Source organism: Hibiscus syriacus, unplaced genomic scaffold (assembly GCF_006381635.1).
Source record: "Hibiscus syriacus cultivar Baekdansim isolate YM2019G1 unplaced genomic scaffold, ASM638163v2 tig00110713_pilon, whole genome shotgun sequence".
NCBI lineage: Eukaryota > Viridiplantae > Streptophyta > Magnoliopsida > Malvales > Malvaceae > Hibiscus > Hibiscus syriacus.
The window spans coordinates 111682-139356 of record NW_024062834.1 but is presented as its reverse complement, the minus strand read 5'-3'; the positions used below and the strand labels follow the sequence as shown (position 1 = coordinate 139356).

At 31.4% G+C, this 27675-nt stretch overlaps 2 protein-coding genes and 2 pseudogenes across 2 annotated transcripts; 3 read left to right on the top strand and 1 right to left on the bottom strand.

The window, feature by feature from the left end:
• The first annotated feature begins 2507 nt into the window (after positions 1 to 2507).
• Positions 2508 to 3512, top strand: LOC120138880. The gene has a single exon (XM_039154270.1). It carries the CDS (start codon positions 2508 to 2510, stop codon positions 3510 to 3512), a length of 1005 nt encoding a protein of 334 aa, XP_039010201.1.
• A 1751-nt stretch (positions 3513 to 5263) lies between these two features.
• LOC120138875 lies at positions 5264 to 6178 on the top strand (annotated as a pseudogene).
• A 7987-nt stretch (positions 6179 to 14165) lies between these two features.
• Positions 14166 to 19681, bottom strand: LOC120138884 (zeta-carotene desaturase, chloroplastic/chromoplastic). Its single transcript, XM_039154273.1, has 14 exons — positions 19125 to 19681; positions 18535 to 18659; positions 18194 to 18328; positions 17859 to 17931; positions 17680 to 17753; positions 17373 to 17477; positions 16850 to 17094; positions 16645 to 16732; positions 16397 to 16439; positions 16151 to 16307; positions 15876 to 16004; positions 15505 to 15577; positions 14748 to 14912; positions 14166 to 14390 (listed from the first exon to the last, which is right to left on the bottom strand). The coding sequence occupies exons 1-14, from the start codon at positions 19243 to 19245 to the stop codon at positions 14235 to 14237; spliced, it is 1689 nt and encodes a 562-aa protein (XP_039010204.1). The 5' UTR covers positions 19246 to 19681; the 3' UTR covers positions 14166 to 14234.
• A 2139-nt stretch (positions 19682 to 21820) lies between these two features.
• Positions 21821 to 23355, top strand: LOC120138879 (annotated as a pseudogene).
• Positions 23356 to 27675: the final 4320 nt, after the last annotated feature.

Genomic DNA, 27675 nt, shown 5'->3' with positions numbered 1-27675 from the left:
AGGTAAGTACAAGGTAGTATATGTTCAAAAATAACTTTCAATCATTTGACATTGATTACTCATACTTTTGTCATTCCTGGTGCTCAAACCCGGGACATCAATGAATAATAATAAATTTTTTTTCTGAATTCGCTTGGTCCGTACATTTTAAATAGAAAAATTGAAATTTTAAAAATTAAATGTTTATTCTAAATATAAGGAATCTACATATTAAATTGAATTAGATTTATGATAAATAATTTGTATAGCTTTTCCTAATAGAGCAATAGCAACTTTTTAAAATTAATGATTTGAATTAAATATTGGATAAATAATTCTTGTATTTATTTAGTCTTTGACATGACCTTGTAACAAACCATAAGAAATACGTACGATAATAAACTAATTAGTCACAACAAATATGAGTTTTATACATTAACCCAAACCTATAGTTTCTTATTATATCGACATTTGTCATAGCAACAACTCACATGTTTGGTAGTTATTCTAATATAAATATTCTAGAAATGAAGTTGGAGTGTTTTGCATGTGAGTGTTATCCATCAAATTACTAAGATAGATTTATGTATTTTTAAAATATGTAGTAATGTACTCCAAGACGAAGAAAAATTTCATAAATATTTTGAAAATTAAATTTATATACGTTAAATACGATATCTATTACGATTTAATTGAATTAAATTTTAGATTTAATTTTTTATTTTTTTAAAAATATCTCTACAATGTTAAAAATAAGAAAGGAGGAATCAACAATCAGTTGGTCCAGTAAGATAATACATTAAATCTCTTAAGTTAGGTCAGGGGTTCGAATTTTGGCGTTTACGAATAGAACAAACTGAATTGAGAGGTTTGCCTTTATCTCTGCAGTACCGGATCTGAATTATTCAATCAATAAATAAATTAAAAAAAAAGAAAGGGTTGAGAAACATGACTTCATTGTATATTATATTTTATTAGACTCAAGAAATTGTAGTTACATGTTTTTGTCATAACTCAATGATTCCTACATTGCTTATCCGACAACAATGAACATTTCCCTAAAGTTGAAATACATCAAAACCCAACTTGGCTCACTCTCATATCCTCTATCAAAACCTTACAAAAGTGGTTGAATCCACCTCTCTTTTCCCAAGGCCCCATCACCCGTTTGATTGAGGTATATATATATATATATATATATATATATATATATATATATATATATATATATATATATATATATATGAGATTAAAATTATGATCAAATTGATAGGACGCGTAAGTAACAAAGACTAAATGTGTAATTATATTTTTTTAAACAATAACGTCATCACCTCCATTCAATGTTAGGGTAGGTGATTAGATTGACAACAATTAAATAATTAGATAGTTTGATTGATAAAAATAAAAATTCGGTGGTCAAATTGAAAAGATGTTATAGTTAACTTGTTATAGTATAATTTACCCCAGAAAGAAGCCTTGAATCTTTTTAGGGTAAACTACGATTTAGTAACTAAACTTTTATTTTTTTTCAAAATCGTGTCTAACTTTTAGTTTTTATTTCATTTTAGTACACTCGTCATTAAAAACGTAACAGACGAGCTCACTGGTAATCGCGTCTACAATCGTCGATCGTTGCATCCGTCGGCCGATGAAGCCCAAACTTTCCAACTTATACCTTTTCAACCCCCTGAACGCGATTCCGACCTCCATTCACCAATAAACGTCTCAATCTCCCCAAATCGTCGTTGAACTCTTCAATTTATTCATCCTCCGATCTCCATGGCCCACCATTTGATGGGCTTAAAACTAAACTATGTTGGTTGTCTCGTCCTTCTCTCATGGTCCATCGTTCGAATTCGTCGTATGTTCGCCAGGCTATATGACATCAACCCGTTTGTTAAATTTTCAACGACAAGGTACTAAAATGAAACAAAAACTAAATATTAAGTATGATTTTGATAGAAATAAAAGTTTGAGTATTAAAACATACCAAAATTAATAGTTTGAGTATTACACCATACCAAAATTAATAGTTTAAATATTAAATACTAATTTATCCATCTTTTAAAGTAAAAGAAAGTGTAAAGGGGGTTCAAACTTCAAAGTCACCTCTAAATTGTGACTGACTGGGATAGAATATAAGGAAGTAGTACAAAGTGCAAACCAGCTAATGAGAGACTGATAAATTATAAAGAAAGTCCCATTCTCAGGCGCAAATCAAGGGGGACAAAGCCGAATATGAAATCAAAGTTCTTAAGCTATTCACCTTAGCCTTCTCAACTGCCCGTCGTGATTGCGCTGAAGGGAGCCAAAACAACTACAACAAGCCTTTTCATTCACATATTCAAACCTCACTCAACGCCACGTTAACCCGAACCAAACTACTTAATTACATTGAGTAATTAAGGAGTTATTGTTATCACTAGACCCCCTCCCCTTATTACCTTAATAGGCATCCCCATCTCATCACAAGATCACCCTCTCTTCTCTTTGATTCTTCCCTTTCTTATGCGACATCGAAGAGCATGATTCCGGCATGTTTCAGCCAACCCAACACCTTGTCGAGCACCGCTCAAGTGCCCCAGAATCTCATCACCTGCATTTACCAAATCCAGCTATGGGATTCACCGACCTATCTCACACTCACATGGTCCAAAACCCTTTTCTCCCATTCCTTAACAATATTCGCCTCTGACTTCTTCTCCATCACCATTTCTCTTTACTCTTCCGCCTTCTCCTTCTTCAGAACCCGACCCGGACCCGGCTCCAAGTCCATCTATTTAACCCACCATCATCGTCGTCAAAGAATCAAGCTTTATTGGGACTTCACAAGGTCTGCCTTTGCCCACAACTCAGCCGAGCCCGAGTCCAACTTCTACATTGCCCTTTTGTGCAACGGCAAGCTTGAATTCTTCCTAGGTGATCTCAACGATGAACTCGCTAAGCGTTGTTCTGGACAGGTACTTGTCGAACCGGCACTTTTGTCTACACGAGAACATGTTTTCGGCCGTAAGAGTTATGTTTCGAGGGCTAAGTTCTTAGGGTCCAAACATGAGATTGGCATAGATTGCAACGGAGGTGTTCTCAAGGTGAAAGTCGATGGTCAAACGAGACTTGTTGTAAAAAGATTAGCTTGGAAATTTAGAGGGAACGAAAGGATTTATGTTAATGGAATCGAGGTGGAATTCTTTTGGGATGTTTTCAATTGGGTTAATAATCAAGGTGAGAATAATAGTAATGCCAATGGCCATGGTGTGTTTATTTTTCAAGTTGGTGATGGTGGTGTGTGGCCTGAAATGGTGGGACCGGAGAAAAAGTTGATGAGGAAGAGTTTGTCGTCGGTAGCGGCCGGAGGAGGGTCGACGCCGATGAGGTCGGGAAGCTTTTCGCCATCTCTGTCGTGCTCGAGCGTGCTGCAATGGGCGGAGGAGAGCAATGATGGTGGAAGAAGCTCTTGTTCTTCTTCTGCTAGGTCTTGTGGGAGCAATGGAGGATTCTCTTTGTTGTTGTATGCTTGGAAGAAGGATTGAGTTCATAGTTTTAGAATTTCAATGCAAAATGGCACTTTGTTGAAATTTGTGAAAAATATGTTCGATCTTTACTTTAAGTATTTTGAATTTCAAATTGTTTTCCCCATTATTTGTGATATATATATAATTTTTATTATTATTCTAAGGTAAATATATGGTAATATCTTATAGACTCTTAATCATTAACTTTAACATTATTTTGAATTTCAAATTGCTTAAACTTATGACCTTTCAAGTTATAATTCATTCTTGGGAGGAATGTTTTTTTCCTTGAGTAATATACTCATGTTTGGATGGATTCACATTACCAAGTGTCAGGAATGAATTAATACCAACAGTGATTTTATTTACTGTTTTCCCGGAAATATCTATCCCTCTTCTCTCTTAGGTATTTCATTATTCCCGTCTCATTGTCTAAAAATAACCTTCTCCCCCATTTCGTTCTGGCTATCGAGATTCTCTGAAATTACCGACGTGCGTGATTTTTGTCCGCCTTCCGTCGCCCATCCCATGCTTCCATCGGTAGTATTTTGGTGTTAAAAGATTCGCCTTTGTGTTCTCATCTTTATATGGTTGAAGGGGATGCCAAAATATGGGCCATCGTCTTTGATTTCCATGGAAGTCGAGAACTCTCTGTCTCCAAGGGGGATTTCAACAGGAAGACCGAACCCAGTACGCGTTTGAAGATTTCATAGAAATTTCCCGATTACGAAGTACTAATACGTCAGGTGGAATTCTCTCTTTTCATTTCCTTTGTGTTTACTTTTCTGTAGATCGTTTCAATTATATGTTCTTTTTTCGATTCTGAAGAAACAGAAATTCTTTTATTATATTATGAGAGGAAGGTTGTTAGGGTTATGATTTGTTTCTGATCCTTTTTTGCTTCTTTTTCTTTAGATCTTTTTAATTCTCCCATATTTGTTTGTTTCGGAAGAAACACAATTTATTCCGAGAAAATTTTGTAGTTGAGGATTCTTAGTTTTAGGTTGTTATTTTTTAATATTAAGTTCCTAACAAAGCACCATCAATCTGTCGAGAGTTTTTACTTCTGTTCGGATTTAAGGATCTAATACTGGTAAGGTTACATATATAATTGGTTTATTTACTTTCAGTTTTGTTTGCGGATATCTTTTTGATAGTTTTATTAGAACTGGCTTTAGTTTACGTGTTTTTGACTTTGGACGTTAAAGAATTGTTTTTAAAATATATGTGTGTTCAGTTTTTTCTTGGATGACCTTGAAGGAAATGAAGGAGATCAAGGAGATCTTCACTTGCTACTTTGACTTGATTGTTTTTGAACATGTCTCCTTATTTTACTGTTTCACCAGATCTTTTGCATATATTGGCCTGATTATGGTGTAAAATAATTGGTCTTCATCGCGGTCAATCATTTTTTTTAATCCAAAAAATTCGGCTTATCTAATTGGTAATGAATTTTGATGTTTATGAGGTATTTTGGTGGTTAGATCTACTGGGTATTGTTTCGAAGAAATGTTCAACTTAATTTGCCTTCTCATTAGAAACGAGAGGGAGGTTTTCAGAGGAATGCTTTTGTTGTTGTGTGATGTGTCCTGGAACTAATAGTTTGTTGTTGTTATGGAGATTACGGCTTTAAGGCTTCTATTCTTGTAAATATAAAGATGAATATTTATAGAAACTTCTGGGTGTTTTTGTTTACTATAACCCATGGAATTATTAATGTTATTTGAGTTTGAGTTCTGATGATTGAATTTGTTCTTTTATTTTTTGTAGTTAAATACGTCAAGATGAGTCGTCCTCAGGAACCAAATCGCCATTTCTTCCATTTTGAAAATCATTTCCGTATGATATCGCCTAAGGGTTCTCAGTTGTCTCCAATACTTCTTTATTGAACACTTTTGAGGCCACCTTATCAAAGAGGCTGAAAAAACTTGTGCCTAAAGATAAGGGTGACATCCTCAGCTTGTCATGGATGAAATTGACAATGGAGTTACTTTATGAGATTCATTGTGACATAAAGAACCTGATAACTGAGCTTGATCTCCCTGTGACTGATTGGAATGAAAAATGGATGGATGTATACCTGAATATCAGTGTGAAGCTTCTTGATATCAGTAATGCTTTTACCTCTGAGCTTACACGGCTTAACCAAGGCCATCTCATGCTTCAGTATGTCTTGCATAAGTTGGAGTCCGACTACCCAGAGCAGTTCACACGGGCCTCTTCCTCACTTGATAACTGAAAAGAGCACATTAGCTCCAAAAACCCCATAATTGAAACTTGTCAGCCAATCTTGGACAACCTTTTGGAATCACTAAACTTGCCAAAAGTTAAGAACTCTTCAAAAGGAAAGGTGTTGATGCGAGCTATGTATGGAGCTAAGGTGGCAACTACACATATATGCAGTGTCTTTGCTGCTGCTTTCTCTGGTTCGTCCAAGCATTTGTTAGACTTAACTGTCCCTAATACACTACCATGGGCACAAGGGTTGGATAATCTTTCAAAAGAAGTAGATATCTTTTTCAAAATAGTTTTGACAGGGCGTGATGCATTGCTTTGTAATCTAAGAAAGGCCGGTGATGCTGCCCCCAATTCGATGATGGGAAAAAATGTAAAAGAGCAACTTGTGAGGTGAATCATATGAATGTAATGAAGTTAAAACGTTCTGTATACAGATGGTTTAAGTATGAGGCCTTCTGTTCTCTAACCAGTCGACATATACAACCGTTGGGTTATGCTGGTATTTAGTTTGTAATGTGGTGTATTATGATAATAATCACTTGGTTGTAAATGTATCATTGTTGTCCTATATTATAAGTTATATAAAAGGCTCGTATTTCTTTGCAAATGTTCAGTACTTGCTATAAATTTCCATTCGACTAGGATTTTTCCTACAGTTAGACATGCATACTATATGACAATGGATAACTGTTATAAATTCTCAGTGCAGTTATTTCTTCTCAATTTGTAATATCTATGATCCTGCCACAATTGCATTGAATGTTTAGAACATCTACTCTCTGTATGATCAATGGATATAATGCATGAATGGCAATACAAACAACTATGATATGAGATTTTATATAAATAATTTTTATTTAAATATATTATCGATGATTTTTTATGTAAATGATTTTTATTTAAATAATTAGAATTTCACTTGTTAAAAAATATAGAACAAGGTCAATTTGGTAAAATATACATTCTAGTAATCTTTTATTCCTTCAACCAAACACTGTAATCTTACATTACTGCCAAACAAACCAAACACAGTAATGTAACATTCCCAGTAATGTGTTAGGTAATGCTACATTCCGGTAATCCTATTCCCACTGGTAATCTTATATTCCGTGAACCAAACGCACCCTAAGAGATAACAACACTAACTTTAACAGTTGAGGCCACTCAATAGATTTTAATATTTTCATTAACTTTATAATCATAATTAAGACATTGTCAAATATTTAATTATATTTAACAAATAAAATAAAATAAAATTCTTTTGTTAAGTTGTATATATGAATGAAACCCAAAGAATGATAACCTTAGTGCTTATTTCTTAAACTTTTTTTCTTCAATTGAACATAAAGAAGAGTTCAAAAGCCTATTATTTAGGCCCACATAAGCACTTGGACAGCACAACTCAAAGCAAAAGCAAAAGTATAATTATGTTTTTTTTAAACAAAATCAGGATTAATCATTTTATTTTTATTTTATATTATTAGTAATAAGTTTAAATTAGTAACATTTCTTTTTAAATTAAAGATTTGTTTTTATTTTCGATCCTCTAATTAGAGACGCATAAAAATTAATTAATTATATTCAACCAATAACAAATACACATGTTAATTAAAATGTTTAAAATTTTTCTAAAAAATCATAAAATACTTTAAACTTTAAAAATAGAAACTAACGATTTTATTAATTTGAATCTAAATAAATTTATAAAAGAACATAGGTTAAATTAAGGATTAAAAGTTACTCTAGAACTCATCAAGTGATCTCAGCAGTAAAAAGAAATATTATTCTTCTTAGAGATCAATGATTCGAGCAGTTGCATCTATAAGGTGTGTGCGTTGTTAATTGGTTAAGAAAAATTTGAACATATATTATCTTATAATAACTCAGACTATTCAAAAAAAAAGTTACTTAAACCCTAAAAAAATAATTCTATTGTACAACAACCTAATTTAAGGCTAAAAATATAATTTTGGGATACAACGAAAAATATGATAAAATCATAACATTTTAAGTCGAGTAATATTTTTTGTTGCCAGCTGAAAATGTTATGAAAAAGTAAACTTTTAGATTGCATTCAATCTAAAATATTATAATTTTTTTATCATATTTTTGATTATGCCTAAGGTCGTTATTTTTTAACTTTAAATTAAACTGTTGCTTCTTAAACTTCCCTTAAAAAAGAAAAAGCTAAAATCATAACTATACCCAAAAGTAAAGGAGCAAAATCCTCCACCATCGCTATCCTTCCATTATTACCGGATTATTTTGTTGTACGATAGTCTAATATAAGACTAAGGAAAGACGATATTGAAAATGTTAATATTTTTTAACATTTTCGGTAGAGTGCTACCTAAAATATTATTTTTATTTTCTATCGGAAATGTTAATTTCGTTACCTAAAATGATTTTTTTCGATATTAACGTACCCAATAGAAAAAATAACATTTTACGTAGAGTCCGATATTAATATTTTCGGTAAAAAAATAATACTTTAAATAAAGATCTATAGAAAATATTAAAAAATATTAATATTTTTGATAATATTTTTTTAACCTTATATTAGACTGCATTTCCTTCTAGATCTCCACTATTACCACCTAGGATTCTTGATTAAACTATCAGTTCCAAACCAGATTTTGAAAACCCTTGATTTTACAGCATAAAGTATGAACTTTCTGCGCCAGAACATGAGGAGCTGTTGTTCACAATTGTTGTTGATGGCACATCATTACAAATTCATATACCAACCTTTCTTATCTTTCAATTTCTCTTTTATTCTTCATTGCTTTGATGATTAATGTAAAGTCCCTTTACTACTCGAGTTTTTTTCTCTCTCTCTCTACCATTTAATGATTGAAGCATTATTTAATGATTGAATAAAAAAAACAAATGAAAGGTTTGATTAATCACGACATAGTAATTAGGGACGGACGTATGATTTTATCCTTAAAATCAGTAAAACTCCAGTTAAAATTTTGATATATAATCTTCACTGTTTGATAAATGTAGAATATGAATATATATATATTTTTTTCTTCTAGATCTCTTCATTGTTCATGTCTTAAATAAAATATTCTTGCAATGATATATTAACGAGAGTCAGAAAAATTTGAGTTTGAGAGAAAAATTTAAGATCTTTTTACATAAATTTACCCCAAAAAATTAAATAATATTAAATAAGTAACAATTGAGTGACTTAAACGAGTTAAATTTAAAAATTCAGTGAATAAATTGAAATTTTCTATAATTAAACATTAAGAGTTGAATGAAACATTTAATTTTTATTAAAACAATTCATCTACTAGTAACGATATCTATATAATAATTAACAAGTAATAATATTTTATCTATACTCATCTAACTTAACTGTCAGTTGGTTGGATTTGTTGTTATCATTTAAAGTTTTACATTCGAACCTTATATATGTAGGAGTATAAGTATTCATTATCAAAATATTAAGAGGTTTTTTATTATAAGTTGAAGATGAGTGAAAGTATAACCATAGGAAAATGAAAATTACATTATCAAACTCTCTCCTTTTATTTTTAAATTTTTTTATTATAATTATTTTAAATAATTATATTTTATAAATAATATATTTTAAAACTATTTGACTGAAGATTTTTAAAATATTTTTTATATTAACTATTTTATATTTTTATATAATAAAAATATATATAGGCTCATTAAATTGTCAAACTTAATTATAATTTTAAATTTCTACTTGTATAAAAATATATTTATACTTTTACAATTGGGGTATATTTTTATGTATATTTATTCAAAATTAGTAATTTAATTATTAATATATTGTCACGGGCAATGTATTTGAGTCCGAGATGTATGCACAAGTACTTACAAAATGGGTTTTTTGCGCAGACTTCCGCTTGTCCAAAACCTTGGAGAATGTTGAAGATTTCATAAAGGATCAAGTCCGAGTCCATTCGAATAGAGTGATGAGGACTTTGTGAGATTTGATGAGGGGTGTCACAACCCGCAGAATTTAGACCGTGACGTGTGCGTTTATATCCGTAGAGTGTTGTGCATAGTATTGAGCCTTCCCAGACAATTAGACCTGGCCTGATCCTTGGAAGATAAGGATTATTACTTAATTTAAGAAGAGATAATTAATTGAATTAAAGGGACAATGTAGATAATTTTGAATTCGAATGCCTTAGATAAGATAAGATAGAGATCTTGATAAGATAGGATTCAATATAGGTCGTTGATGTAATTTGATTTAAGCTGTTGGATCATAGGAAACTCAACTATAATTAGAGGTCTTCTCACCTCATTTGTAATCATTCCATCTCATTTTCACTTTCAGAGTAATAGAAAAGAGCATTTACTCTAAATTTTCTATTTGTTTCTTAGCTTTTGTCACACTTATTTCTCAATGTTCTTAGCTTTTGTGTTTTGTTGCCTCTTTTGGTGGCTTAGATAGCCCCGATAGTGTTTACACTTCCGCACATTATTCAACTCTTGATGGCTTATACAACTCCTTTCGTAATAGTTTTTGCATATTTGTTAATCCCAGTGGGTTTGTTCATCGCTTAGTGAGCTTAATTTCTCACAAAGATATAGTGAAAGCTGACTTAGAAGTCAATTCAATTGAGAAATTGTCTAAGTCCGCATGGATCAATTAGTTGAAACTCTAGCCATATGACAATATGCATAAACATTTAAAATAAATTGTATGCATAAGGACATAAATAAAAATAATAATAAATTGCATTATACGCCACTCTATTATTAGTATATTTACAAATAAACTATCATATTTAAAAAGTCATAATCAAATTGTTTAATTAATTGATAGTAATAATCATATCATTGTAACGTTAAATCTCAAACAAACATTTTTAATTATTTCTCCGGGTAAATCACACCACATATCATTAGTATGTTTACAAACATGTCGTCATATTTTAGAAAGTTACAATTAAGTCACTAAATTAATTTTGTTACAAATATGTGATTTGAGTTTTGAGCTTCTCGAAGGTTAAGGGTATCAAAAAATCATTTTATGAATAATATGCACATTTCGACAACATGAAGATCATTTTGGACTATGTATGATGAATTACGAAATTTGTTATCAGATCGACGGGAGTCACCTGCTCTCCCCTTCCTCACCCACTGAGCTAACTCAGTAGCCATCACTTTATTAACCAGCTCTTGTAAATCAGACATCCCCAGACCAATAGAAAGAGGTCGTAGCTTACTGTTGAGATCATCCATGAACATACAACACTTATCTTCTAATGTATTAACATACTTAGGTCCATACCTACACAACCTGCAAAATTCTTTAACATACTCATCCACTGTCTTGCCTACCTACTTCAGATACATGAACTTCTTTCTCCTCGACTAGATAATTGCTGTCGTATACTTCTTCTTGGATTCAACCAGAAAAAAGTCTCACCTAACTCTCTCCCCGAAGACAGTCAAGATAGAGGTTTCCCACCAATTCTGAGCCTTGTCGGATATCAAGGCTATTACACACTATAATTTGTGCTCATTTAAGCATTGAAGTTGCTTCTCCAGAATATTCAGAGTATTGCCCAACCAGTATTCAACAGTCTCTAGATGATCATCATCCAAACCGGTAAATATGTGCGCTCGGGACTAAGATAACTTGTTAATAGGAGCCATGAAGCTCGATGAATGAGGTAGATGGGTCTGAGGCTAGTTCATTGACTTCATGAACTGACAGAACATTGCAAACGTGTTATAGAAATATGCTACTTATGCTGAATGTAAATTCGCTACAGGAGCCGAAGGTGGATCTGCTCAAGCCGAAATGTCTGGAGAACTCTAAGATCGACGATCCTCTCCATACTATGAGGAATCACTGATAAGCTCAAAACCCGTAGAATGACTTGGATCTCTAGAAATCTTGATAACCATTCAATATAAGTAGATTGCATTAGTTGCAAGTCATGGTTCAATAACAATATAAACTCCTAAGTGGCATATGCAATTCAAATTTAAACAATATCAAACATTACACAATCATTCTCGATTTAGTCATAGAATCGACTAAACAATAGCTCTAATACCATTAAATATTACACCTTCAACTCGGTCTAGTCAGGAATCAAGTAGATGATGTTACAATAACTTTTACCCTAATTCGATTACCGAATAATAAATTAATCAATTATGATTTTAAGGACTAAGTTGTAAATATAATCTCAATTAGATTCATATGTGACCAAATCATATAATTGAACATAACTGAGGGTCATATCAAAATTATCAACAACATCAAGGACAATATCGATACCATCATCTAGTATCGATATTATTCCAAGAAAGTATCAATACCACATGAACAATATTGATATCGTCTGCCTTGAGTGTTTAAATTATTCAATTTATTTTTTGATATTGATGATAATTATGATATAATCCTCAATTATGTTGAATTATATGATTTGGTCACAGATGAATCTAATTTGAGTATCTTGTGGTGATTTATTTTGAGAGTATTTTCAAGAATCTAATTTGATGAGTTGAACAAGAAGATCAATGATAATATAATGACTTAATGAAATTCGGGATTCATCAATCATTATAGTCTACTAGATTTTATATTGCATACAATTTTATTGTTATAATCGATTAGTTGAAGGACTCAATTGTAATTTTAGAAACATTTAATTTTTTCATGATTAAAATACGTTAAACAATCATTTACAATTTATCGATATAATGATATGATTGTTACAATCAAATTAATTGAATGACTTGATTATAGTTTTTTAAAATTTAGTGACTAGTTTGTAATCTTAGTAATATTGACTAACTTGATATAACTTACCCTAAAAATAAAGCATGCACCTTATATATATATATATATTATATTTACTAACTTGCCATTTGACTCTTTATATATAATTGAATTGAGATCTAATCGTAACAGCCACTGAATTTGCTCCTGTACTTCGATTCCCAAGTTCACTTCAGTTACTCTCCTCCTCCCACCGCCGCATCGTGGCTGATTCCGCAATCATGCCATTCAAGGTCATTGCCGGAGCTGACTCCTTCAGCGCCGAGGTAAAAGACGCCATGGTAGCCCACCTCCGCTCCCTCAAAATAGAAGTCGAAGACCTTGGAATCAACTCCTACTACAACATCGGGGCTGAAGTCGGCCGTCGAGTCTCTTCCGCCACCACCTCCCCCTCAGTGGAAATCCGTGGCCTCCTCGCATGTGGAACCGGTGTCGGAGTCACGGTCTTCGCCAACAAATTCCCCGACCACTTGTCTCACAACGGACGAGGCTCGCAACAATCGCTCCATCAATAACTGCAACGTTTCGGCACTCTCCGGCATGTCAACCCTTATCGGCACCGCAAAGGAAATCGTGGACACTTGGCTCAACACACCTTTCAAATCGGTGCTTATGAAAAATCTCAGCCTTGGTCCGAGGACATATCCTTTTAATATTTCATACATATACTTCAAGAGACATTAATTATATCTTTTTAAAAATGCTTATGATAGGATATACATTTCACTTACCTCATACTCAACATGTTTAAAAACTGTATTGTTACACCAAAATGAAAAAAAAAATTAATATTTTAAAAGATAAATATCTAATCTATATAAGATTAACCATCTCGGTTTCAAGATATTGTCTTGATTAATCTAGATCTACTCACGTTGTACGTCTGACTTTGGTAGATGAATCTCTCAATATAAATTTCTTGCATACACAAAGATTCACACTTGAGACATAATTTAAGCAATATCAAGCTAGTAACGGTATTTAAAATACCATGTTTTCATGTAAAACTGTTGGTCAAAGATGTATGTGTTTTGCTGTAAAAGATGTGGGTTTTATTGTGGCATGATAGCTGAGCTTGTGTTTGAGTAATAAAGTTTGTGGTTTTATGCATCAAGATCACTACTTTCGTTTTAAATTACAGAGCTTGTGTTTTATTTTTGTAAAGGACCAAATTAAGAATGGTTATCAAGCTAGGAAGATGTTATACTTATCCATTGACTAAAAGTGGTTGCTTGACACGACTTCCGGGATTCCCATAAAGTTGATCTTAATTTTGAAGGCATAATGTCAAAATTAATCCTCAACATTTGTTAAAATGGTCATTTGACCCATATTCTCTTTTTTAGCATTTTGGTCTCAATATTTTATTTTAAGTCAAAAAAACCCCTAATATTTGAAAGAATAGTCGCTTTGGCTCTGAACGTTTTATTTTAGGGTTAAAAGATACTATTTTGGAGGGTTAATCGTGTTAACTGACGATTTCCATCTATAGAGAAACCTTTTTGTCCCAAAATAAAATGTTGGAGTGCCAAATTGCTCCAAAAAAAAGAACGAGTCAAAATGACCATTTTGATAAATGTTGGGGGGGCTAATCTTGGCATAATGCCAATTCTGAAACTCATTTGCTCCAATAATCTGGAATTTCAACTTTTTTAGAACTATAAAATCATTGAAGTCTGTGTGACAAATGATCAATGAAGTATTTATACAAGGCTGAACTCATCAGGAATCTGTTGTTGAGATCCAATCGCAGCAGCAAGCTTCTTTTGCAGTGCCACTAATTCTTCCCCAGCATCACATATGTAGGCTGATGCTTGTCTTCCAGACAAAGTCGCTCCTTCCATGCTATCTATGTAATCCTGCACACAGTAAAACCAGGCAAAATTTATAACTCATTTCTTGCACCGAAACCCGGAACTCAGTTTCACAAGAATGACCTGATAAATTTTACCAATCAATCATGTATGTGTTCATGTGCTTTGATTGAGTTTTGTAGGAGACTAGGTTTATTAATAAACAGTTGTTAATGCTCTTCAGGATTCTTAAATAACTTCTCTTTTCGTGTTTCCCTCACGTCGGCTTCTTGATATAGAAGAAACAGCTTTCTTCCTAGCAATGCAGGAACTTCAGACATTCGCAGCGGGTGGAGGGATGTGATGTAACCAGGGTTTGATAACTCGGCATTTCTAAGATGGAAAAAGAAAAGTAGAACTTGCCTGCTTTGTATAAGATCCAGCCAGAAAGAAGTTCTTTATAGGTGTCTTCTGATCAGGTCTGAATGGATCTTTACCAGGTCCTTCACGATATAGAGATTGACCGATTTTGACAACAGATGACCAAGTAACTTCTAACCCTCGGGATGAGGGGAATAAATCGGAAACCTGTCAACAAAACAGGAAGATTAAAGATGTGACGATCATGAGAGTGAAACTTCAATAGCCTTCATTAAAACATCAAATAAGGTATGAACGGTTAACAGACGGTAATCACAAGCGTTTGAGACAATGATGGAGAGATTTTAAAAGTAAACTGTTACAAAGGTACCTGGTCCACACTAAAATACACAGTCCACTTCACTAGACTAGCTGATGTTAAAAGAAAAAAAGAAAAAGTAAATGTGACTACATGAGCAACTAAATTCTTTTCTCGATCCTCCATGTCTCCAACTACTTCGATATAGCCCCTCTTCGAGATTATAGTGGCTTGGTCACAACTTATCAAACATTAGAAATAGGCACTAGTGTGCACAAGAACAAGCCACAGCTTTTGATACCAACTTCAATTTGTGTGCCTACACTATGAGTTTAAATTCAACCAGAAGCATGTTATAGAATCTAGTGAATCCAAAGACATGGATGTTTTATCGTGTAAAATACGATCAGCTCAGAAAGTGGAAATGAACTCAGACAATCATTTTGCTCTAATGAAAATTGCATTCAACTTAAGAACAAGGGTTGCTTTGAAGTTTCCAACCTGCTTTGCTACTCTCTTTATGATTTCTTCATTTGGCAATGGCATGTAAGGGTCCCCTGGTGTCAAGACACATCTGAAACACGCCACCCAAGCAAGTAAGAATTGGTCAAAAGTCTCAACAGAGTTATAGAAATACACAAGCTCCTATTTACAGGTTATCAAATTTCGGTCCAGACCCAGCAATTAACATGGTATAAATGATTAAATAGTATTTAGATGTTTAAGACTGAAATCAGTTTTTTTCTTTTCGTTTTTAAGTCCATAACAGCGAAAATAGTTACTAAATACAGGAATATGTAGCAAAAGAAGAAAAACCATTGCACAATGTAAATATACAAAGTAATAACCCTAAGAAAAAAGCATGTTCTTACTGAAGCAATGAACCTTGTCCCTCAATGTAGTAATCTTCTGGAGAAGTGAGAGCTAAGTCTGCAAAGCAGGAGAAATCCGCATCCGGAGTGTACAGGAGATTATCAAGGCCAACAGCTTGCCTCAGTTGCCTTTTAATGAGTTAAGGACAAATGAGGAAACGTAGCATAATAAGCTACTTGTTAGTTCTTATGAAGCAAAGCAGGATGCTTTTATTAGGCTGTTAAAAAAAACCCACTTTATTCACAACCAGAGTAAAATGAGATGAAAGAATTACCTTGAGCGCTCTAGATCCCGTAACTCCGTGACCCAGCCATTGTACCTAAGTTGTACGGTAACAACTGGTACTCCGACTAGCTCGTAAATGTTATTAAAAAATTGCAATTCCCTCCACTGTGATGGAAGCAGCCTCTTTATTCCAGGGACATCACATGCTGCCATCGATAAAGAAGCAATGATAAAGAGTCATTCTATATAAAACGAAAAGCTAAAATTGGAACTTTTTGAAGATCCGATTTCAGACCAGCAACATAAGCATCAGCTTTTACAAGTTTCTTATTAGTAGCCTGCAAAAAAAATAGAAGAAAAAGGTGAGCTCAAAACCTTAACATCATTAAGCAATTGAGTTTGCATTTTAATTTTTTTTGCTTCTCATACAGCCGGTATGAATGTGCCAAACCTTAGGCTCAATCTATTAAACAGTTCTGATTAAAACATATATTGCAACTAAATTTCCAATATTTACAAGAACCAACATCTGAGGTGATTTACTTTAGACATGGCAAGTCTCGTAACATATATCTCTCCATCAGCGGATTTATCGTAAAGTATTTCTCTGCACCCCCACCTCAGATGGAACCTGTTTTAGCAAATAAAGCTATTAAAAATAAGAACTAGTCAATTATTTATAGAAGAAGCATATATGAGAACCATTAATCTGCATTGAATAGTTTGTATGCCTATATTTATAACATACCTGCCTCCTCTTTCTGTTATATAATTTCTGATGGGACCACTCAAGTAAACATCTGGAGAACCCTTCAGCATGCGCAGAAGGGAAGCCTCTGTCTTAGTGGCAAACAGCGAGAAAATGGTGAGCATGCAACGAGCGCTTATGTTATCACAGTCAATGAAACCCAAGGCATAAGCAACCGGATCCCACATTCTCTGGATACTCATGCGCGTACCACCTTTAGACAAAAACCAATCGGAGAAGCTTATCTGCAAAAGGTAAATGAATTTTAAGTATATGAGAAATGCATAGGGAAAACGTAAAAGAAAATGCCAAGAACAAGTTGTTTACTGGAAAAGAAGAATATAGGAAAGAGCAAAAATGATTGATGCGTGAGAAAAGCATGAGAATTATGTAAAGTCACTTAGTTTGAGTTTAACTACCTTCGAAACAAGAATGAAAGAAAGAAAATTGATCACAAATGGTGTAGGTCAACTTCACGCGATTAAGATGTTAAATGAATGCCTATTAAAGTAATCTGACATACACTATCCAAATCTCTTATATCCTTCAACGCTCCATCTGGATCAACAAGAGCCTTCACGACTGGACTTAAGGCAAGTGCCACGGCATTTCTTGCTTTATCGTAAGTCTGCAGTTGAAAAATATGAATCGAGTAGCTTGAGAACCATCTAGTTTAGCTCAGGAAATGAAAATAAAACTTATATTAACAGGAAAGGTATACTGTAGGCTATACAACTTAAGAATTTGACAAAAAAATTCTTAAAAATGCCGTTGATGATATGACTGTGGCAGTAGCAATAATTATGAATAAGAAAAGGATGGTATAAAACCTTCAGTTGATTTGTAGTTAAAAAGGCATTAATTCCATGTATGGGAGCTCCAATGGGAAATCTAAAATCAAGTTCTGCATCCAAATTCAAAGTCATGAAATTGAACAAAGGAAAGCATGACTAAATGAATTACCATTTTAGTTCGATTTGTTTCAATAGGATTTAACGTAAAACCATACCACCAATTTCGCCCCCTTTGTTTACGAATGTGTGAGTATGATCCTTCACAAGTAGATTTTTATCTGCACCCACCTAAGATCAAGTAGGGATCAAGGAAAAAAACACTGTTAGAAGCCAGATAAACAGTTGAACCTATATTTAAAGGATAATATTATGTTATACAGCATTGGGTGCAAGTGTCGGACATAGGTATCCGATATATGGCATGAATGATACAAAAATCCTATTTCCTTGCAAAATTGAACATGTTTTCCTATAAATAATTTGGCATGGATCATACAATGTCAAATAACCATGAGAATGTCTTGTCACTACGTAAGGCCCAGTGCTTCACCTTTTTCATCAAACGGAATAGATTGTTGTAGCAACCAAAGAAAACATGCAGCCCCATCTCAATGTGGTTTCCTTTTCTATCAACAAAAGAACCTACTTTGCCTCCAATGAAAGGCCTGCACTCATATATATCAACCTGAAGAAACCGAAGTAACAATCAAATTACTGCCACTATATTGAATTATCACGAAACCATGTTTGTTTAAGGAAATAAGTTTGCGGAAATGGGTTATCCGAAACTGAAAACTGTAAAATTATGGTTCTGCTTGGTAATTCTTATTCACATTGAAACTCCAATCTGGTTATGGTATTGTAAAACAGCTACTCAGAGATAAGAAAAACCTCATGGCCTTGATCCAATAGCTCAACAGCTGTTGACATGCCAGCAAGGCCAGCTCCGATAATAGCCACCTTCAGCTTCGGTCCCCTGTAATGTTCGGGTTCAGGTGGAAACAATCCCTTTGGAGCTGCAAAAAAAAAAATCCAATTATCTACCATGATGACATGAAAACTTCAATTCAACCTATTTAGAACTACAATTTCTCAACATGATTGTCAGCATCCAATACTACTGATCTTTTAAATGATAAGAACCAGAACTCTAAGCTATCTCCCTATAGAATAACTTCAATTCATTATACATTTCTCCTTTTCTTCCAAGCTGAAAAAGGCAAAATCAAGCTATTTAAACAATTTACTAGATAGCACTTTGCAAATAAGATAAAGCAAAACCCATTTTCAGATTCCAAATATCTTTTCAGAGCTATGTCATCCCTGTAAATTCAGCTAAACTAAATATAATTCAATATGTTATCTACCAAAAAGAACAAAAAAAAGATGAGATAAACAAGAATACCCATAATCCAGAAGAGCCCAAAAGGGGGAAGAAAATAAGGCAAATTAAAAATACAGGAGAAAAAAAGAGAAATTACCATTAACACTCATGTCAGAAACATTGGTGTCTAAAGAAGATTTCACAAAGAGCCTTGGAGACTTCACCCGAGCCACTGAACCCAAACCAGTGGCTGCAAACAGAAAAGAAGCAGAAGCCATAGATAACCCAACAATTAAGGAACTTTTAACTTTCCTCAAACAATAAAAGCTACAATTTCTTTCTTTGATTAACCCAACAATTAAGATTGTAGAACAAGAATCACTTGGAGAATTCAACTCAAAGTTTCGATTTTTCTTAATACTACAACATTGAAAAAGAAAAGAAAAAGTCTTCGAAGTTTGTGGGGTTGAAACAAAGTAGAAGAAATGATAAAATGGAAGAGATATATTGGGTGTTTAAGTGACTTTGCCACTAACTAACAATTGACCAACCGAAACCAAATATTTATGTTTTGTGCTCAATAGTGCTAAAAGATTAATCTTTTGCCGAGATTCAAGTTGAAGTTGAGACGAACATTTTAATGGATGGTGGTCATTTCTTTTCCTTATCTTTTGTTGATGTTCTTTTAATGAATTGCCTAAGGAAGAGAAAGGACCACGATAGTTCTCTCCTGCTAAAGTTGCCTAATTTCTGGCTTACTAACACCATGACTCCATATTACACATAGTCAAGGGGTTTATAATATTTTTATCAATGAATATTAAATTTTGAGATTTATAAAACCATAGTATGATTTTCATATTATTTCAGTTAAAAAGTATACGAAATTCTTGTATTTAAAAAAATATTGTGATTATCGAATCATTTTTACATTTAATACATCTCTCTAACTTAAAAAATCAATTTAATGTGACTATTCAATCAATTTCCATTGTTGATCTTTATGGTGTTAATGTAGCGGTTCATCATGCTAATGACGTGACTAATATCATGATATGGGCTAAACTTATTTTTTAAAAATAAAATTCAAGAACTTACTAAATTTTTCAAAAAAAACTAAAATTTATTTAAAATATAAAATATAAAAAACATTCAAAAAATATTAAAAATGAAAATTATATTATTAAAAATATATATATTAACCATTTGTTTAGATATTGTTGACACAGATAATGAAATTATTTTAAATAATGAGATTAAATATAATTAAAAAGATCGTAAAATAAAATAAATGAAACTTTTTTAATGTCCAATGAGGAGGATTGCTTGAATAAGTCTGGCTAAGCTGTCTCTTTAGAAAAATGGCATTGTGCATTCATTGAAGATGACCATGAAGAATCTACCTTTCTTTTATAATGATTTTACAATGAAAATTCACTTAAAAAAACATGGGAGACTTAAATCACCTAAGTTTTGGACACATTAATAGTATTGTTTTCAAAATCATACCTAACATTTAGTTTTTATTTTATTTTGATCACACGTGATTAAAAAGTTAACGGCGATGTTGATGTGGCACCATAAGATTACTATATCATAATTGGAAAAATGTAACGTCAGTATTTTTGTTACTTTTTTAACACGGATGACTAAAATGTAACGTTAGATATGATTTTAAAGAAAATAATAATCGTTAGATGACTAAAACAAAATAAAAATGATAGTTAATATACTAAATGTATAATTTACCCGATATATATATATATATATATATATATATATATTAAAATCTCAATTATTGGTTAAATATATTATTTTGAATTCTAAGAATATATGTATATTTCCTAAACCTTTAAACTAAAAAACATAAACATAGTAATCATCGTCTTCTTAAATATCTTGAATATGAGCAATTGTATTTGTAGAGTGTGTGTACGTTGTTAATAGATTGAAAAAGCTCTGAACATATATTACCTTGTAATCACTCTAGATTATTCAATAAAAAAATGTTTAATATAAAAATAAGTGTCCAAACTATACTCAAAATTAACTTTAGGTGCCTAAATAATTTTTCGTTAAAAATAAGTGTCTAACATTTCCAACATTACACTTTTAGGTGCATGGGCTGTAATGGTCGTTAAGTGACACATGTTGTCTTATAAAATTTTAATTTTTTTATTTAAATTAAAAACATAAATTTATAATTTAAAAAAAATTATAAAATTACAAAAAAAAAACCTAAATCAAAACCCAAATCTCTAAAAATCAGATTGAAAAGGGAAAATTGCGGTTGAGGGAGGGGGAATGGGGGAGGAAGGACAGGAGGTTTAAGATTTTATTTTTTTTAACTTTTAAAAAAAAAAATTCAAAAAAGTATTTTTAAAAAAAATATAATCATGATATTTATTGGATAACATATTTTTTAATTAGTTGTTATAGTCTAAACACGTAAAATTGTGACGGGGAGAACGTTAAACATTTATCTATAACAAAAAAAAATCTTTATACATCTAAATTTAACTTTGAATATAATTTTAATATTTATTTGTATATTAAACTTAAAAAAACATAAACATAGTAATCATCTACCATGGAAGTATACCAACATTAACATGCTAACCGTGTCATCATGTTATATATATATATATATATATATATATAAACATGTCTTCATGTTAAAGTATCAATATTAGATCTAATTAATTAATTTATTTATATACATAAATCGTGCAAGCAAATTGAAATACTCGTGTTTTTCTTGCGTCCATCAGATGAAGCACCTTTTTCCCCCGTCACAGAGCTCAATTTATTTGTACGTTTTATATATTCTCCACAGACCACTGAAACTTGAAAAGAAAAGAAAAAAGAAAAATGTTCCATCTCAGATCAAATCAAGCCTACACGACCGGTGTTTGAGATGTTTTTTTTTCCTGGGACAGTTTTAATAACTGTTCAGTTTAAGGTAAGGGCTCCTGTTTCTGTTACTTTTTTAAACTTTTAAGGGTGCGTTTAGTTCACAGAATGTAAGATTACCAGTGAGAATAAAAGATTACCAGGAAATATGATTACTGGGAATGTTGTATTTTGTGTTTGGTTGATTTAGCAGGAATGTAAGATTATCGTGTTTGGTTAAAGGAATAAAAGATTATTGGAATGTATATTTGACCAAATTGTCCTAATTATATATTTGTATAATATTACAAATTGTAAAATATTTATATATTTTCTTTAAAAAATTAAATTCATAATATTTATATAATTTTTTTTACAAAATTTAAAATATAAAAAAGGTTTAATGGAAGGGTAAATTTTTTTTAACCCCTGAACTTTATATAAAATTTTAATTATAGTTTTTTTTTGTAAATCTAAAATAATTTAAGGATAAATTTGTAATTTAACCTTCGTATAATTTTTATTATTTAATGACAGAAGAAGAATATTTTTGAAAAAAAAATAAAAATTTAAGGGTATTTTAGTCCAAAACGCCGGTAATGTTACAATACCTAAGGGAATGGAGGTAATGACATTCCCGGTAATATATCCTAAAAAATCTACTATTAGTAATAAAATATTACCGGGAATGAGATTCCCGGCCAACCAAACAAAGGAATCCCACAATCCTTGAACCAAACACCCCAAAGGATTGTGCACTTTTAGGTTACAATAGGTGAGGAGTAAACAGTTTGTGTAGAGAATCAAAGAGAAAAAGAAGTGAATTCTAGGGGAGAAATGAGAGATTTTCCATCTTGTTTTTGTGAAAATGGAGTTCAAGTGGCTGATTCATCATCACCAAGTACTAAAACTGCCCAGAATTTGGTTGCTTGTGTTCATCCATGTCGAATTCGAGGTCGGCCTTGTTTAATAACTGTGACTTGGACCAAGGGCTTGATGGGGGCAAAGGTTGAGTGTAGGGATTGATGATTCTGCAAATCAATTTCTTTGTAAGGTTGATGTAAAGCCTTGGTTGTTGTCCAAGAGAAAAGGGTCCAAGAGTTTACAAGCATACTCTTGTAAAATCGATGTATATCCGGACCTTTCTTCGGCTCAACGGATCCGGTTCCGAACCGGTCGAAGGGTTCTACGTCGTCGTCGTTGCCAACAAGGAAACGGTGTTGCTTATTGGGGACATGAGGAAAGAAGCACGTAAGAAAACCGGTGCAAATCATGTTCCTTCTAGTGCCATTTTGGTGGCCTAGAAAGAGCATGCTTTCGGCAAGAGTGTGTTTGCTACCAAGGCGTAGTTTTGCGACGACGGTCGAATCCATGATCTGATAATCGAATGCGACACACTCGGTGTGAACGATCTGTGCCTTATAATTCACGCGATAGGAAGTAATTTTGTATGCTTGGAAGTAATTTTTGAATCGAACTCTAACATTTTCACGTGATCTCCCATAGCAAAATTTACTATAAGGTAATTGTATTTACTGAGTTTGTCAATCTAAAGTAATAATCACGATTTTATGTTAGGCAAAGATTATTATAAAACGTCTCGATCAAGACTAAGAGAAAGATCTAGAACCATCGTCTCTACTTCTTTCTCTCTCCCTCCTTAAAGAAACAAAGAAACTAAATATAAATCAATCGTGTTAAATCACAGACTGTAATTCTCTATCTAAATCAAAAGAGATAAAATATTTATAATAGCCACAACTTGATTGTTCCCATGGCCATAAATAATCTTCATACACATTATTTTAATCCTCAAGATTATATCATAATCTTACATATAATTTTTTTTTAGGCATTTTAACTTAAGAGTAAAGCACACAAATGGTCCTTCAATTATATGATGTTATTTTTTGAGTCCTCTCATTATTAAAAATTATAAAATGGTCCCTCGACTATATGATGTTATTTTGTTGAGTCCTTCGACTATGAAAAGTTACGAAATGGTCATCCGACTATTAATTATGTTTCGAACTCATCCTTTTTTTAAAAAAATTAGCGATCGTCTGAGTTGGACGTAAACATGTTATATGAGATATGATAGTCGTTCGAGATTATGAGATCATATTTTATTATATCCAGTCAATAGGTTAACGTCCAGCTCAAACTTCCGTTAATTTTTTAACAAAAAAGAACGAGTTTGTAACATAATAAATAGTAGAGTGATCATTTTGTAACTTTTAATAATCGAAAGACTTATTAAAATAGTATCCTATAGTTGAGGGACTATTTGTGTACTTTACTCTAATTTTAATTAAGATTAAATCCCTCCGATTAATGAGTTAAAGATCAAAATCAAAACAGCATAGACAAAGAGAGAGAATCCGGTGTTGGAAAAAAAAAAGAACTGCCATTCTATATAATATTCCCTCTCTGCCCTTGGCATTTTCCCAAATTGCAATTTCGTCCTTTACGTTTCCGACAAATCTTTTTAATTCAAAATTTGTGTTTGGATTCTTCTACTTTAATTATTTTGGCCTTCTTTTAAAATAAATTCTAGCCTATCATCTTTCTAATTTAAATTCATTAAAAAAAAAAATCTTTGCAGAGGTCACATCACATACGGCAGTGTACACAATTTTTTTTTGTTTTTTGTTTCTAAAAATACAATTGTAATTTTTTAATTTAAAAATGATTTGGGAAAACACGTTTAATATTTATAATAAATATATGATTAATACGATATTATGCCTAAAATTTTGAAATTTGACATCTGATAAAATTATTTTTGTTTAATAAAATAACAAATTTTATTAAAAGGATAAAGAATACCAAATTACAATGAAAGATTATAACTATAATTATAAACTAAAACATAATGATAATTTCTTATATTCATTAACAAAAATAATTAGTTACTTATGATCACACAAGAATTTACGGAAAAAAATTAAAAAATTTAATTAAATAAACTCGAACAGAAGATAGATACGAACATATCTGACCACATCGATAAACAAACCACAAAAGATAATCAAGTTATTGAAATATTACTGACAAACCGTAAATCATAATTAATCAATGCGAGAAAATTATCCATAAACGCAAATTACATATCCAAATCCAATTTGAGGGTCCAAAGTATAGAAGATCAACATGATAATAAATAAGCGCCATCTTGATAAGTTGTGGCAATATTAAATTTAACATTGAGAAAAATGATACTTTAAAAAACATTGAGAAAAATAATAAACGAAAATAAATGACTAAACAATTGAAAAAACATGTTAAAAAATAAAGAAAAATATGTCATAAATGTCAAAAAATATATGAAAATGTGCTACTAATATAAAAAATATATATTATAAAAGTAGAATTATTAAAAATTAAAAAAATAAAAGTATAATATAATAAAATTAAAAAATAATTAATACCAGCTGTAGCATTAAATCTAATGTCACATATCATAAAAAATGAAAAAAATAATAATGACGTAAGAAAAAAGAAAAAAACTAAGATTTTTTTTTGATAAACTATGTGAATAGTTCCTTTTGTTTATAGTCTGTCCAATGGTCACTAATTTAAAAATTAAGAGTAAATGATTTTTAACATTAACAGTCTGTCTGGTTTAAGTCCCTTCGCCGTTAACCCTTAACGAATACGTGACATAGTTTAGGACTAAATCGAATGGGAATCAACGATTGAGGGATTAAAATTGAATGGATCGATAATATTAAAGACTAAAGTCAAACGGATTGATAATATTAAAGACCATGTACCCTTAATTTTTAAATTGGTGACCAAATTCGATTAAATCAAAAATAAAGGAGACTATTGACATAGTTTACGCAAATATTTTTATGAATAAATCATTCATATATATATATATATAATACATGATTATCCGAATTATTGAATTCAGTTTAATTATATGATGGGTCACGATGTTTTTAAAATAAAAATTAAAAAATTCTGTGAAATGGCGTCCGTGATTAGCGTTTCAAAACGGGTTTTAGGGTCTGTTTGTTTCCCGTAATTGGAATTACGGAATTGGTTTTCCTCGAATTCCCGTGTTTGTTTCACGTAATTCGTTTTTCGGAAAATATTTTCCCGTGTTTGTTTCATGTAATTCGTTTTCCGAAAAACGTTTTCCCGTGTTTATTTCACGTAATTCGTTTTCCGGAATGTAATTCATTTTCCTAGTAACAGAATTTCCTTTGTGTTTTCTGTAAAATGACTCACGGATTCATTTTCCGTAAGTCATTTTCCGAACTTTTCACTTCAAAGCAAAAATACTCAAAATAATTTTATTTTATGAATTTAATATTAATAAAATATTTTAATATCATTTTCATCAAAATATTAATTATTAAAATATTTAAAATATATTTATTAATATTTATAATAATATAATATTATATTTTTAATATTATAAAATAATCAATTATATTATAATAATATAAGATATTATTTTTATTTTAATAATATATAATAAATTTTTTTATATATTTAATAATGAATAATATTATTTATATATTTCAATAATATTTTAGTAAAGATATTAAAATATACTAATTAATATTTTTAAAAAATAATATAGTACTATTACTTTAATAAATAATTAATATAATTTATAAAATTTTATTTCACTAAAATATACCGAAAAAATGTTTAAATAACATCTTCCAAACATCATAAAACGTTTTCCAGATGTTTTCTAGAAATGTAATTCATTTTCCAGAAATGTAATTCATTTTACAGAAATGTAATTCATTTTCCAGAATTCAAATTCCAGTAATTCATTTTCCAGTAATTCAAATTCCAGTAATTCAAATTCTAGTAATTCATTTTATGGAAAACCAATTACAGCTAAACAAACAGACCCTTAGATCCAAAGGAACATAAATACCCTAAACAAAATCATCTCCCTACTTTACTCTCTCTTTTAACCTTTCTCATTACTAATCACTTTTTTCTTAGTAATTACTATAGCGATAAAATTTACTAATAGTATTAAATTATAAGACTTATCTGATTGAAATTATTTTTGTTTTATTAATGCTAATTAAATCAAATGATAAAAATGAAATTATATAATTAAATTTTTTAAATATAAATATTCTATAAAAAATATAAATTTCAACTATAAAAAGAAAATTTATATCAACAGAGATTGATTCAAGTGGTAAGCAGTTTGATATCGCGTAAGTAATGTATGGAGTTCGAGTTATTGTGTATGTAAAAAAATAATTATTAGTAGACTTACCCACCAAAATCAAGTGTGTAATGCGGCTCGGTTCAAATTAGTTAAGACAAAGCATTGAAATCGGGGGAGGAATAAAAAAAATTCATTTTTATTTTTAAAAGTAAAAGTTAAGAAATATGTACTAATTTTATTTTAATGGTTAAATTATGTGAAGGCATAACAATGATTTATTTTGGTAATACTAAATTTTAATTCATAAAAACCTAAATTTCTTAAATTTTAAATAATATGAGAATGTTAATTAAATACAAAAAAGAATTGATAAAAAAACCATAGCCAATGATGAGCTGGCGCATAATGGATAGCTTTCATTTGGAGTACTCCTTTTAGCGGCTTCCAGGTGGCATCCAGCTGTATGATGCCAACTACGTAATTACTCTAAAGCCCTTCAAGCGATGCCTTTCCCATTTGCCCTCTCTTTCCTTCCTTTCCCAAAACTACCCTCAGCTGACCGTTGCAGTGCGGCCTTAACGGTCACTTGCCCCAGTATAAAAACAAAAGAAAAAGACAAAGAGTCAACGGGTTGATCCATGGCAAAACAGTCGTTCGATCC

What these genes read in the sequence shown, in the direction of transcription:
- LOC120138880 (XM_039154270.1), top strand. Translation starts at nt 2,508, where the DNA reads ATGATTCCGGCATGTTTCAGCCAACCCAACACCTTGTCGAGCACCGCT.
- LOC120138884 (XM_039154273.1), bottom strand. Translation starts at nt 19,245, where the DNA reads ATGGCTTCTGCTTCTTTTCTGTTTGCAGCCACTGGTTTGGGTTCAGTG. An exon ending in TAACTACAAATCAACTGAAG is followed by an intron (nt 17,478 to 17,679) that starts GTTTTATACCAT and finishes TTTCAACTGCAG; the next exon opens with ACTTACGATAAAGCAAGAAA. An exon ending in CTGGATCTTATACAAAGCAG is followed by an intron (nt 14,391 to 14,747) that starts GCAAGTTCTACT and finishes TACTGTGTGCAG; the next exon opens with GATTACATAGATAGCATGGA.